We start from the raw sequence: 14290 nt of genomic DNA, 5'->3' as shown, positions 1-14290 counted from the left end.
AGCCATTTCAGAAGCCCTCAGGAAATTTCCAAATAACGCTGCTCCCTGTGGTCACGCACAGCAAGAATTTTATTGATAGTGCTCATGCAATCCCATCCAATGAGTGACGCTAGCATGCACAACCAAACGCACAAAGAGAGAACTACACTGCTAGAGAGTGTATGGACTCAAGGAATATTTTTCAAGCCAGTCATCATACCCTTTATTGTTTGTACACGCAAGCATGTTCATATCAATATGCCTTTAAGCCATGGAGTATATGAATATGAAAGTATATATTTAACAAATGTGCGTGAACAAATGCAAACCGCTGACCAGAGGTTTTTTGCATATGCATCCAGACCTTCATATCTTCCATAATTTAATATCATTGATAGTGCCTACCCTTGATAGAATTGCACTAAACTTTTTCTGCATTATGCTGTAGCCACAAATGATAGCGGTCATGCAGTCAACTACAAAGCAAACTGAAGGTGCCATTAAGACTGGATGCTACTTACCTCAGCAGGGTAAACTTGCGGTGTCACTACACCAATGGTGTTTTTGCTGATCATAGGGCTGCCAATGTAAGGATCCTGCACACAACAAAAAATGAAGGTTAGAAACATAATACTACACGTGCACATTAAGTGCTGACCACATATCGATACAACAAATAAGCGATACTGTAGATGTGAAACCATGGTAACGGTCTTGGTGGGACAGCCGGTGTTTAAGGGGCCTCGAAGCCAATCTTTTGGCTTTCTCTTACGTTCCATTAAGTTTCTTCATCTCCAAATTAATTCATCAAGGTTAACTAGTTTTCTTTCAGGGTATGAGGAATGCTTTTCATGGCTGCTTTAAAGCAGATAGTTCAATCTTTCAAAAAAACTACACTCAAAAATTTAGCTTGTTAAACTTAACTTCAGTCAATTTTTAAGCTGCCTGAGGGGCTCATGAAAACTTTGAAAATTTACCAGACCTAAAATTTTATTCCTAAAGCGCTAACCGCATGAGGCAACAATTCGCGCGCGTGACAGGCTGAGGGCCGCCAAAGCATTGCCGCTTGTCGCTGTCACTCAGTTTCTCAGGGTTTTTAGAAAATTTCACGTGTCGCCCGGAAGCAGCTCGCAAGGCAGCCAATCGCAGAAGGCTTTAGGGTACTCAACTTCTGCTCTGGCATTTTTTGTTTGTTTTTGCGTGTGAAGTTTGTTTTCCTAGTCCGGTTTGGGCGAAGAACCTGGTGCCTGCACGTGCTGACTTCGTCTGATCCCTGTATATATGAATGCATTGAGACAATTCAGTAAAAGCTTGGAAGAGTAATAAAAGAAAAAAAAAAGGCTAGTGTGGCTAGATATTGTTAATTTTCGAAAGGAGCAGGAGAAAGTCACTGCTAGCAATGCAAGTCGGCATCGCAGTGCAGTAGCGCACCGCTGCGCTGTGACCCTTTAAAATGTGATGCGTTACAAGAAATTTCATCAGTGTCTTATCATTACTTCATGCTGTTTAGTGCTAGAAATGGGATATAGCATGATTGCACTCTCCTTGACTGAATGGCAAGGCGACAGTAACAAAGCAACGCTGAAAATGCACCTGTCACTGAGCCCCGTCACTTCGTGCGGTATGCACCAGCGACGACAGGCGTTGGCAGCGGCGGCGCGCGACGGATCGCTAGGGCCTGTCACCTCATGCGGTTATAGCCAAGCTACCAGTTTATGAAACAATAAATGCATACTCCACAAGCCCTACTCAGCTTTCTCATGTGTTTTCCCTCATCTCACCTGCAAAGCCAATCTTGACCAAAATAATCACAACTATATGCCTTACACACTGTGCTTTTGCATCAATGTGCCCTGCTTTTTCCTGGGGCCTTTCATAAATATATGGACTGAAATTAACAATAAGTATTCAGTCATGTGTTTTAGAGAAACTAGATAGTCTCATGTAGTATATTTTAGTGAAGTTCCCATTATGAAAAAATTGAAGAACGGAATAAGAACCTAAAATTAAAAATAATAAAGATGGCTGGCTCCCTCACACAAGTACCGTTCACAACGAATAGTGATCAGGTCTGCTAGTTACTAATGCTCTAAATAATGGCACAGATTGCATACTAGCATGACAGCTTCTCGCCTTTTACAAAGACTACTGAATCCACACACAATCTAAATCATGGTACAGCACCAACACAGTACCAAAAAGCAGCAGATATAATGCACACATTTCCCATGTCAATCTCATTATGTGTAGAAACCAAGTACTGAACGAATTAATGCAAGATAATAAAAGTCAACGAATACGTAAAACGAAAGCCATACTCTGAGTTCCAGTTTGACTCGATCACCATTGGGCAACCCGAACTCACATGGTGGAATGTCCTGCAAAATAACATTGGATAATTGGCACATCTATGAGGATATTTTCTTCTCAACAGACATAAGACTGGAAAAAAAAAAACGTGGAACTCACCGCTACTGCTCTGGAGAGGCCTTCCCTTAGAACATAGTTAAATGATTCTATATGTGCTTTGCTCACATCTTGTATGACCTATTAAACAAGATAAGAAAATGTTTAGTATGTTCTTGCTGTTGCTAGACATCTGTCAAGATGGAACAACTCGAACAACAGAAATTACTCTTACAGTTACACCCACAGAAAGCACCGATAATAAAGTTTTCACATAGCTGAGGAGTACAACAGATTGGCGTATGACTGCTGTGCAGATACTGTGGTACCACATGGCCATAGGCCTGTCACTACGTGCGTGTAGCAAGCATACTTAGTCTCACTATGGTAAATATTTATATTGTCATTTAGGTACATTAAAGATAATGACCCCCCCCCCCCCCCATAACCTGACAAAAAAAAAACACAGCAGTAAATGTTGGGTATATTTTGTAATGATATGCACTACCACTGGCACGTCTCAGCAACTCTTTTTATTCACCTGCTCTGCATGGGTAAAGAACACTAGGCATGATAAAAATAAATGAATGGTCAACAAACATTCCAGCAGCAAGCCAATGTAAAAGCCTCTTATGTTTTTTTTTTGTTTGTTTGTTTGTTTTTTTTTTCATGGCCTTTGACTCTACTGGCAGTACTTGACTTTCTGGAGCTGTTGATTTATTTGGCTGCAGTGAGAACTACCAGACTGATCCCATACTGGTAACTGGGCACCTAATGCAGCATGAGAGTAATTTCTTTCCTGTTTTCACGTTTGTCCTTGGCTGCTGAGAACTCGAGCCAAAAGTTTGCATGACCACGGCTCGACACAACTAAAATAAAAGCAATATACATAAATTTTACACAGCTGCTACAAGAACTTGTGTGTTGTTTTTTTCTACGAGTATCCTCGCAACGTTCCTGCCGGAAACTCATGATTTTACTATTTATGGATGTCATCTCTGCTTACATGAAGCATGCCTCAAAAATGCCTCCTAACAATATCCCCTAGAAGTCCCTGTTCCCATTCAGAAGCGAGCGCAGGGAGAATTTCAGCCCGCTGAATTTGCCACAGACAATAAATAACAACAAAATAATAACTGCGTTAAATTCTTTTTAATCCGCCCAACAAAAAACTGTGGCCACAGTGAATACCACTCACGCAGCGATTGTTCATTGTTCCTCTCTATTGTGCTGCCCTATTCGTGAAGCGAACAAGCACATGAAGTGTACGTCGAATGACGTGGTCACAGTTCGGAGCAGTTTAATTAGATGTGAGCTGAGGGGTACAGAAGCCGAAGAGTCGCGAGCTGCACTTGGATCCGCGAGGATCAGCACGCGACTCGCAAGTTGCAGTTTGATCACCCCTGCTCTAACAGAAGTCGTAGAATTTCGACAAACTTTCGTCCGACTTCTACATGTCGGTATCAACGTCGCTTCACGATTGGGTGCAACAGATCTAAACAACAACGCAGGCCCTGGAACCACGGCTGCTACCGTCACACAGCGAGCGCTAAACTGCATGCAAAAGTTCATTTAAAAAATGACAGTGCATTCCACGTGACAAGCACGTTGTCGGCATAATCCTACGACAGATTTGTGCAGCTTTTTCCTAGCTGACAAGCTATACGCGTAACTCACACAAGTGAAAAATCGTATTTCCGCCGAATTACCTTGTGTTGCTTAGGTTTTAGTCTCCCAAAACAACTAGATAATGTGTCTTTTAAACACGGTTTCTCGGGAAACTCGACAAACGCATCCATCTTGAAAACAACCGCTACAATGTTGCTAACTGTGCGGTTAACGAAACCTACATTTGGCGAAATGATAGAACTAATACATGGATAAAGGAGGCTATGCTAATACATATGTGTATGAAATGCGATGGCAATAGGACCTCCCTATTTTCAGTAAATTAGTATTTAATTGTTTGCAAGTAATGAAAGGCGCTGCAGCTGCCACACTTGGGACCGCGCCGTAAGGGAATTGGAAAATATGAGATTGAAAGAAGAGTGGGGGGCTCCGGAACAATTTCGACCACTCAATATGTTATATGTTATTTCGTCAACAACCACCTTAATTGGGAGCTTTAACATGCACTGACATACATCGCACAGCACACGAGCGCATCTGCATTTCGTCTTCATCGAAACGCGGCCGCCGCTGTTTTTGTGGCTGTTTGAAGAAGGAAAAGAAAGTGCACGGGACTGCTACTGGCTCTGTAGCTGAGCCACCTCCGCTGCCTCGTGCTATACTCGTGCGGACAGAATTGAGAGGAAGTAGAGAATAAAATTACGAGGGGGACTTTAGCGACTAAATTAGTGAAAGGCAAAAGCCTGAGGTCTCTTCTTGTCAGCGTTCCTGCCATATCTGTCCCACACTTGAACGCGCGCCAAGGAACGCCACGCGACAGGAGCGATATAAGTTACCGTCCAAACGCACACTTGTCAGAGAAAGTGTGACAGATACTGTGCCTTTCCCCCAGAATTGTCTCATCTTGTCTAGCGTTCCTGACATCTGCAATTTGAACGCGCGCCAAGGAACGCGCGTGACAGGAGCGATGGTGCACTGTCCAAACGCACACTTTTCGGAGAAAGTGTGACAGATCCTTGGCCGACCATTTACGTGTGGCCGACGTTCGGAAAATGGTCGGGAGCCTACTTAGTCGGCTAGTAAACCACGGCAAGCGGTCGGCCCGGAGGTAGCCGCTAGCCATTTCGGCAAGTAGTTCGCAGCGGGCTTTGGCCCGACTTTTTGGCCGGACTAAATGCCGGGCACGGCGCCAGGTTAATGGCAAGAGTGCGGCAATGCGTCGGCCCGACTGTTGAGGCGGTACATTGAAAAAAGGTTATGAAGAGCATGACTGCTACTTTTTTTTTTAAATTTGCCTGTTACTCGGCTTTGGTTTTTCGCGATGTTATGTAATTTGCGCTTAGTATGGAACAAAATGATACATGCTATTTATTGTAAATGTTTTGTTACATTAATTAATGCTATTGTTTGTTTAACTTGTCGCTCACATTTTTAGTGAACCTTATAGCTGTTAGTAAAATTATTTACCGAGTTCTGATAAACAGCACGCCACAAGGTGACCGCGATTTCATGTGTAGATCATGTCATTATACATTATACTGTTTGCTTATTACGAAGCGCATCTGTAGGTGATGTAACATCAGTTATATTTTTGGCGCACAAGCTCCCGTACACCCCATTTAGCCCGTATCACTCACTGAAATTCGCTATATGGCAGCTGGGCACTTGAGTAGACGCAACTTCGCATTGTAAGGGAGGAGAAGGCTATTGTGTAAAATAAAAGAAGCGGACAGAAGAGAAAAAGCACACGGGGGGCAGAAATTATGCGTAGGGCACTGGCAAGCCTTGGCCGCGGCGAACGCTCCAGCAGGCAAGCAGAGACAAATTCTAAAAACACTACTTCGCAGCAGGAGAAGAGAAATGCGTACACGGAGGGAGACTCGGACGAAACAAAACCGACCTCACGCTCGGACGTTTCGAAGGAAGGGCGGAAAAGAGGGGGAAAATGGGAAGGGCGGGGCAACTGTGTGTCACCCCCGCAGCTCGAAAGTTGGTGGCGAGCGTTCCTGACTGGGCGAGAGAAGAAATGTATACACGCCGACTTTGAAGAGAGCATGCAGTTTTGTGGTATTTGTATACTATTTTTGAAGGAGCTCTTTTCGAACAAAGTTGTCTTACGATCAAATACATGAAGAAAAAAAAACGAAGGAAAATGATTATTGTCCAGGTTATTAATCGCATACTGTTTTTCTCAAAACAGTCTGGTAAAGCTAAGAGCCGCGAGAAAACAGGCCAGCGTCCTTGTCATTTGGTTTTGTTTCTTTGCGTGTGGCCCATTCATCCTCTTTTACGACCTGCCAGGGTGGGACGGGCGGCTCTTTTCATTTTTTTTTTTTTTTCGGAAGTCGGAGGGGCGCATTTTCGCAGCGAGCGGTCCGATTCTACACCGGAAACTAACCCCCTCTCCTCCCCCGCTTCTTGTCAACAGTTCTTGGAAGACTCGGCAGCTTGTGCTCGTGGGTGCGTGCGTGCTTTCAAGTTCGTTGCAGAAGTGTAGAGCGCGACCAAGAGACGATCTCGAGCGCGCGAGGACGCTGTACGTGCGAACGAAATGTTGGAAATGCAAGCGCGTTTTCCAAAGTTGCGCGTTATTAGTTAAAATTACAAGACAGTCAACTTTGTTACCTTCAATAACTAGGCGCTGGACAACCAGACCTCTTTTTCATTCGCATTTATATATTGTCAGGACAAGTGACTGTAATAGTTTTCAACCGCTGTATCCTTTCAGTAACTCCGCCAAGCCATCCTGAAGTAACGCGCTCCTCCGGCGCGTTTGGACAAAAAAAAATCGAAGATGCTCCGCTTTTTCTGTTTTTCTGTTTGTTTGTTTTTTCCTTTTTTCTTTTTGCTCAATAATGGGAGTGTGGTTTCATAGGAACGATACAGTTGATTTTTATTTATTTTATTAGTATTTCGCTTTTGTTTTACAGATTGTTTTGAATTATGGCTTCTATATTTTCTTGCTTGTTACTGTCCACTCCTGGTCCGCGAGAGACATATTTTCTCAACGCATCCTGCATATCAATATGAGTTTGAGACCCCTATGTTATACAGAGTGATTGAAAATTAATAATATTTATTGAGAGCTACACGAGGTACGCGCAATAAAAGAAGCTAATTGAAAAGAATTCTTTCCTGAAGCAGCTGCCGCAATTTCGGGTTTTTGTTGTGGCTTCATACTAATAATATGGAGAACTTTTAGTTTAAAGGCGTGAACATGTATCGGAAGGGATTAAAGCGAATTATCTGTCGTACGTACTAAGCCGAGAGATCGCTTGTAGAATAGCCCTGCATGTGGAAGGAATGCTGCATAGGTCCAGAAACTTAAGACTTCTGCTTGAAAAGTACCGGGATAAGAGAGTAGAAACGATCATGACGTCATAGGCGTGAACTTCAACCATTTACTTAGCAGGGAACCAAAGAAATCTTATTGATAAACATGGAAATAGCAAAGCACACTGGGACAATAAATAATGTTTCAGTAAAACAGCAAACAGTACCGAACATATAAGGTAGCGGCAAGAAATATATAATGCAGTGAGTTTCTGGTCACACGTTGTATATCAATAATGCGCAGCTGCAACAGGACTCCCTCGGGAGCTCTGACCACCTAACAAATTTCCAGACAGTCGATTGCTCGATCCTTTGTGCTCACACATATACGCGTGAGCCGCAGGCTTGCGTCTTTCAAGACAAGAACCGAGTTCAAATCACTTCGATGTACAAGTGACCTTCCTGAGTTTGATGTGCCGCGTCAACAACCTCCGGATAAAGCTTTGCTCTCCAAGAGCTAACAGATGGCTATATCTAGGTGAGACGCACTAGCATGGGGAACAGTAGACAACGGGGTCACCGAAAGAATACGATCGACCGCGTTCCTATTCTGCCAAATGATCAATCCCACGGACTTCACTACACGTTGTTCGAACGCTTCGCGCGGCCTTCCACTGTGCGACGAAAAAGCTCACGGCGCTAGGCAGCGGAATGTCCAAGCTGCGACACAGTCCTTAAGGACACGTGTGTGAGACTCGACCTGACCAAAGTTGATACAGTGCAGATCAATATGCCAGCTGTAAAGCCTGTTTAATTTGGTGGGGATCGAATACGCCACACTCAGTGCGCCACCGAAAGTCTCTTACAGCATGCGGGAGATTGGGTGCAACAGGCGTCTCCCACTTCGCATACCTTTGGCACATATGTGTAGGGGCGCAGAATAGCAGAGCGCTTCGCAGAGATTAGATACTGCTATGGCTATCCATGCTCCGTCTACGAACATCTCCTCTAACTATGCGAACACGTGCGCCTGCTTCCCCTGACCATGCACTACAAACATCTGCCTTCTACTTCCAAGCCAGTATAAAAGTTAAGGCCGCCCAACGTAACCTATGTGATCCACTAACTCGGATACCCAATAGCGCACAACAAAGGGCATAATGAAGACAAGGCGGAACCCAAATAGGCGCCACCACCTAGCTATAGTGAAAATATAATCAAAGTAGATTGACTTTGCAAGAGGAATACACAAGAAAACACGTGCTAAGCCATGCAGGGTCGTATCATTGGGAGGCTGGATCAATAAACAATCAAGGAACACAGATGTGGGAAAGTTGGCACCTGTGTGCACTAGGCTTTATCAGAAGTTTCGCGCATACGTTAATTAGCTATAACTTTAGGATGAACAAGATGTCCGAGATTATTGAGTTAATAGTCTATCCCGACACCGGCACGAAGCCGTGTGTGACGCATGCACGTACGCACGCACGCACTTACGCACGTCTGCAGTCGCACAGAGTAAATTGTTCCACGACCTTACACAGTGGTACGATGGAATAGTTAATAATAATTGAAAGAAGGAAATAAAAATTAGGGGGACGCTCAAGCTTCCCCTTAACGTTTGACGGGATACAACGCCTTCTCATTCTTCTCTCTATCTCTCTATTTCGGTGGACAACCGCAGTTAATTGCAAATTGGTTATAGGAAAGTAAAGGCGCAGCATCTGTCACAGATCCCGGTGGGAACCTGGACCGCATCTGCATATTTACTACCACATTCCGAATATTTCAGACAAAACTCGACGATACTCAAGCGAAAACCGGGTTAGCGAGGTGGCTTTTGGACCAAATGAGCTGTAACGCTTCGCATATATATGCTGCACTCTCGATAGACGAAACTCGGGTATATTGCCGACATGAGGATAAATGGAACAGCTTGGGACAAATATTTGCCCGCCTCAGTTAAAACACGGGGATTAGGAAAGCTTTATTCCTTATATATCAATATGCCGAGGCCGACTGTGTTTATCCAGAACACAAATGTGGTCCTGATAGTTTTCAAATAAAAATGAAAGGCACGCAAAGAGCCGATCGCCCGGACGATTCGCCTGTCGAACGTAACTTCCTGCGAACACAAGCATTGTGCAAAAAGTAACATTTGGTTCTTTTGAGAAAATTCAAAGGGATTGCGTTTTGAGAATCCCGCGCAACATGACGAGGATCGATCGGTTCCTGCACCAGTGGCGGTCTACATTGTTAAATTCTTCAACGTCAGCCTCACACGCAGAAATATGGTATGAAATGCCAGAAAATATATAAAGTTCCTCGAATCCCCTTTTCCCCAGCCGCGTATTCACTGCTGCTATAATATATCATTAAATAACATTGTCCATATCAAAGTAAAGTCTCCTGCAATACCGCAGGTTTCCCCTCTACATTCCATGAGGCAGTCGGCTTAGCAGGAGAAAAGTGGAAAATTCGTATCATTGAAACAGCTATTTTTATGCAACATTGAGTTATACCGCGTGCATGATATATATTGACACTATATCATTTGAGCCTGCTGATAGAAATATACATTGCGCAACAGGAGGTGAAATTAACTGTTATTTATACATATTTTGAAATAACGCTTTAACCGCGCGCTAATTGAGCCGCGGCGGGTATGGTACACTCTGTGGTTGATCGCGAGTTGTCATGAACTTATGTTTGAATTTGTGAACTGGTAGGCGCTGATTGTCTGTTTGAAGCGTACTTAGTATTAAGTGCCTAAGATTTGCGCGGTAACTGCTATGAACCTACGAATGTAATTGTCCATTTTTTTTTTATGGTTAAATGGTAACCTCTGAATTTAAACAACCTCATCATAAAGTTAACCTATAACATAACTCTAAGCAAACCCACGGTAAACCGAAGAGATCACGTGCCTTTAAGGTTTATATGTTAACCGTCAATTACTTTTGCCAGTGCCCTCGAAACCTATCAATCCTAAACGCCCTTAAATTCGTTTCGCAGCCTCCGTGAGTTTACATTTCGTACGGGGTCAAGAAAAGAGGCGGTGAGCTTTTATGAGCTTTCATCCGGATCCGGTGCACTTCGCCCTGCGACCTTCTACTGATTTTCATGCATCCCTAGAACAAATGGACAAAATATATTTTTGTCAGAAACTTGCAGCAGTTACTATGTGATTCAATCGTTATTTACCAGCTTGAGCTCGAAGTCACGGGCTTTAGTCGAGCTGCAGAAGCCGCATTATGATGGAAACCAAACGCGAAAACGGAAATGTGGTTTGCGATTAATATGACAGCCCGAGGGACTCTAAATAACCCACGTACTGCTTTGGGAAGTATAAATCCGCATGGACTATGTAATCTCTGCAAAAGCACTCATAATATACAGTGTTCTGCAACTTAACCGTCTTGGAAAAGTTTCCAAGACGGTTCCGATAAAGTTACTGAACACTATATACGTAGCCAGGTCTTGCTATTTTGGCTAAATGAAGCTGCAGGTGTTCTACTGCCCCACACTTGGTTTATGTGGAAGATATTCGGTTAAAAGAACATTACATACATTCACTCCAAGCCATATTTTTTTCATGCAAAGAACTACAGCCGCTGGTATCAAGACGGGGGTTCTACAAAAGCCGTAGAAAAAAGAAAAGAAAAGAAAAGAAACTACCTCGACGCTTCTTGAACGACGAGGGAGGGGGGGGGGGGAGGGGGAGTACGTGAAAAAGAAAGAAAACTGCTTCTCGCTGCGCGGGACCCGCTGCCCCCCATCGGCCCATCTCTTTTCCTTGCGGCAAAGCGGAAAGAACCACGGGGAGGCGAAAGGCATCGAGGCACCCTACCGCGGGGGGCGACAGGAATGCCGAAGCAGAGAGAGATAGCGCGAAAAAAAAAAAAAAAAAGAATTGCATGCACCGCACACAGGGAGATTCTCGCTGCTTTTTGCAGCTTCTCTCCCCCCCTCCTCCCTTCTTGAGGTCACATGTCCAAATGGCGGGAAAACACATCCCGCGCGAGCTAAGATGCGCGGCCGCGGCGTCACTCAGTCGACGGCCAGCCTCCGTGTGGGCGCGATGCGTACTGCCTAATCTTATCGTCCGCTTTTATTTCGCGCAAATTCAATCTGTCTCAACCTCCTGGTGCAGTCAGCGTTTGAAAAGAACAGCCCATATATGCAGCTGATGATTGCAGCCGCTTGTACAGATTCTTCGTGCCGAAGTTCACCAAAACATGCGTAAGTACATGATCTTTCGGTCTTGATCAGAGGAGCTTTTTGCTAGATTCGATATTATACTGAACATAATAATGTATTGTTTTGGAGCATATGTTCGTCTTGTTATATACCCCTTGCATCTTTCTTCATATATATATATAATTGGTGTGGGCGCTGATCGCGCAGGAAGACTTGCTGAGCCGTTTGGAAACAAGGCTGCGGCTGGCTGCGGTGGCAGAATTGGCTCATTTTGCAGTCTGGGTCCTTCGGTATCTCCTGCCCCAAAATGCTCGCCTTTTAACATGGAGGGACACTCACTATACCGATCAGGTAAGTCCAATTAGCACATATTTTGTTCGATACGACAATATACTGCAACTGTTTCTGGAGCGCGTATATATATGCGCATCTTGTTACTACGTGCATTTTTTTTTTTTTTTTTTTTATAATCGATGTGTGCGCATTTCGCTCTGATTGCGCAGGAAGACGTGCTGAGCCGACTTGGAAACGATGCTGTGGCGGTGGAATTAGCTCTTTTCGCTGCAGTCCGAGGTCCGATCTCCTCTGCCCCAAAACGCCCGTCTTTCACTTCATATCGAAGTGCATGCACTGACATGTATACCCATCAGGTAAGTCAAATTAGCGCTGATTTTCTTCTATACGATAATGAACTGCAACTAATTATGTATTGTTTTGAGACTTATGCGCATCTTGTTACTGTAAATGCATATTTTGTAATTGGTATGCGCGCCTTGCGCTGATCGTGCAGGGAGGCGATATCAGCTGATCTGGAAACTGGCTGCGACAGTGGAAGCTCGTTTCGCCGAAGCCCGAAGTCCTTGGTCTCCTCTACACTAAAACGCTGGCCTTTCACTTCTTTATGGCGGTGCACTTGCAGGACAGGTATTAGCGCTGATTTTGTTTGAAAAATTCGATTATCCGACTCACATCGATGGGACGCATGCAACCCAGTTAAATGTCAAATGCTATCACTGATATAAATATTGCAGCACCCCTCGCCATAGGAGCGATCAGAAGCTGTACAAGCATCATCGCTGCTGCCAAGCAAGCTCGTGCCAGGACTGAGTACAATGTTTATGCCGTGTTTATTATTATTATTATTATTATTATTATTATTTTTTTTTTTTTGCTGCTGTAATGATGTCTATACGTGAAAATTGATGATTGAGTGATGCGGTATGCTGGCAAGGTAAGTGAGCCAGTGCGTTCATTTTGTGGATTTTGGAATTATATATGTGATGCACGCAGATCTGAGCCGTTTCACATTGATTTTGCTCTGTGCGCTTGCTTTCTGGGCAAGCAGTTGTATTTTCATCGTGCGGATTATTTCCTGGTGCTTACATGCTCATGAGGTGTTCAGCTAACCTGTTTCAAGCTTTAAAAATTTACAACGGGTTCTATAAGCTTCTAAAAGTTGGGCTGTCTAAATAGCCGAATTTTTAAAATAATGCTCGGTTGTTAAATAACGAAAATAAATCAGATGACTTATCGTTAAATATCCGGTCGCTTTTGCTGTAAAAGTTCCATCTAGTTTGAGAAAATTAAGCTGTATTCTACGGAATAAACTTATGTAGGTTTCATGTAAATATCGCGGAAACTGTTTGTTCAGCCGCGTTGGAATCCCTCATACGCGCTCTATGACAAGCGCGGACACTTGGTTTTGCTAGAATTATTAAATTGCAGCATTAGCATTCAAGAACGCGCTTCGGGAGGATAAGGTTTGACTGCGCTACGGTTTCAAATTGCAACATCATGACTCCAGCAAAACGAAGTGATCGCGCCTTTCTCGCGGATTCACGGATCCTGATTACCTATTGCGGCTTTGCGCTAATGCGTTTTCAGTAGGGTCGCATGAAGTCAAGCGCATAAAATATATTGATGTGATAGTGCAGTTGGTGGCAGTGAGCAGACATTATTTTTTCTACCTTTCACCCTATATTTGCCTGCAATGTAAAAGTCTAGGCGAAAAGGAAATATTTCATTAAAACACTTGTCTTCGTACAGCTGACCAAGATGGAACCTGCCGCAGATCCGACCAGTCGCAGACATCAAGTGATCGACAGGCTGCCAAAAGAAGGAGACCAAGCCTCAAGCCCATCTTCCATATGTGGCACACGCGCAGTCATATATCCACGCTTATTAAAAAGCAAATCGCGAGCTTTTTCTGAACGCTGTTGACAAATAAATTTTTCACCAAATACTGCAGCTTTTGTTTCTTCATGGCATCAGAAAAGCTACTGCTTTTCTTGATGCATTTGTATGTGCTACCCCGTTATATATGCATGGCCCACGATATATTAAATGCATGGCATGATACCTGCACGAGGGGCGATGCCGGCCACTAACCGGCGTCGGGAAGCAACCGGCCGACGTATGGTCTTTCGTCAGCAAAATGCTAGGGCAGACGAGCGGCCGACCATTCAGTAACGCTGGCAGACGGCAGGCCCACGTGCGGCAGGTGGTCGGTCACGTCGGGCCAAAAGGTTGGGCCGTAGTCGATTGCCTAAAATCGGCCAACGTTAGGTCAGTGTCAATCCCCGACGCCGGCCCTCATTCGGGTGCCGAAGGTCGGCCGGCCACTTTTTGGTCGGCGAGAAAGGTCGGCCCTATCTTTTGCCACACACTTTTTTTTGCTTGGGGTGCCTTTCCTCCAGAAGTCTCCTGTCTAGCGTTCCTGCCATCGGCAATCCCGCACTTGAACGCGCGCCAAGGAATGCCACGTGACAGGAGTGCTGGCGTACCATTAACGCACACTTGTCGG

The 14290-nt window shown here is 44.4% G+C and overlaps 1 protein-coding gene and 1 long non-coding RNA gene across 2 annotated transcripts in view; one reads left to right on the top strand and one right to left on the bottom strand.

Moving 5' to 3' along the window:
* Nucleotides 1-4236, bottom strand: part of Polr1B (RNA polymerase I subunit Rpl135) — a 61497-nt gene extending 57261 nt beyond the window's left edge. The window contains exons 1-4 of the mRNA XM_084595164.1: nt 4095-4236; nt 2449-2526; nt 2298-2357; nt 501-575 (exon numbers count right to left, since the gene is read on the bottom strand). Of these exons, the coding sequence (XP_084451290.1) occupies nt 501-575; nt 2298-2357; nt 2449-2526; nt 4095-4184 (303 nt within the window). The 5' untranslated portion in view covers nt 4185-4236. The remainder of the gene's footprint in view (nt 1-500; nt 576-2297; nt 2358-2448; nt 2527-4094) is intronic.
* Nucleotides 4237-11002: 6766 nt separating this feature from the next.
* LOC146199642 (uncharacterized) lies at nt 11003-13727 on the top strand. The gene is made up of 5 exons (XR_014705109.1): nt 11003-11529; nt 11695-11838; nt 11991-12137; nt 12278-12411; nt 13534-13727. It is a non-coding gene; the product is annotated as an uncharacterized LOC146199642 (long non-coding RNA).
* Nucleotides 13728-14290: the final 563 nt, after the last annotated feature.

Source organism: Amblyomma maculatum, chromosome 2 (assembly GCF_055883805.1).
Source record: "Amblyomma maculatum isolate TAMU_Amacu chromosome 2, ASM5588380v1, whole genome shotgun sequence".
Lineage (NCBI taxonomy): Eukaryota > Metazoa > Arthropoda > Arachnida > Ixodida > Ixodidae > Amblyomma > Amblyomma maculatum.
Note: the sequence above shows the minus strand (reverse complement) of the source record. Positions and strands in the feature narration are given on the sequence as shown.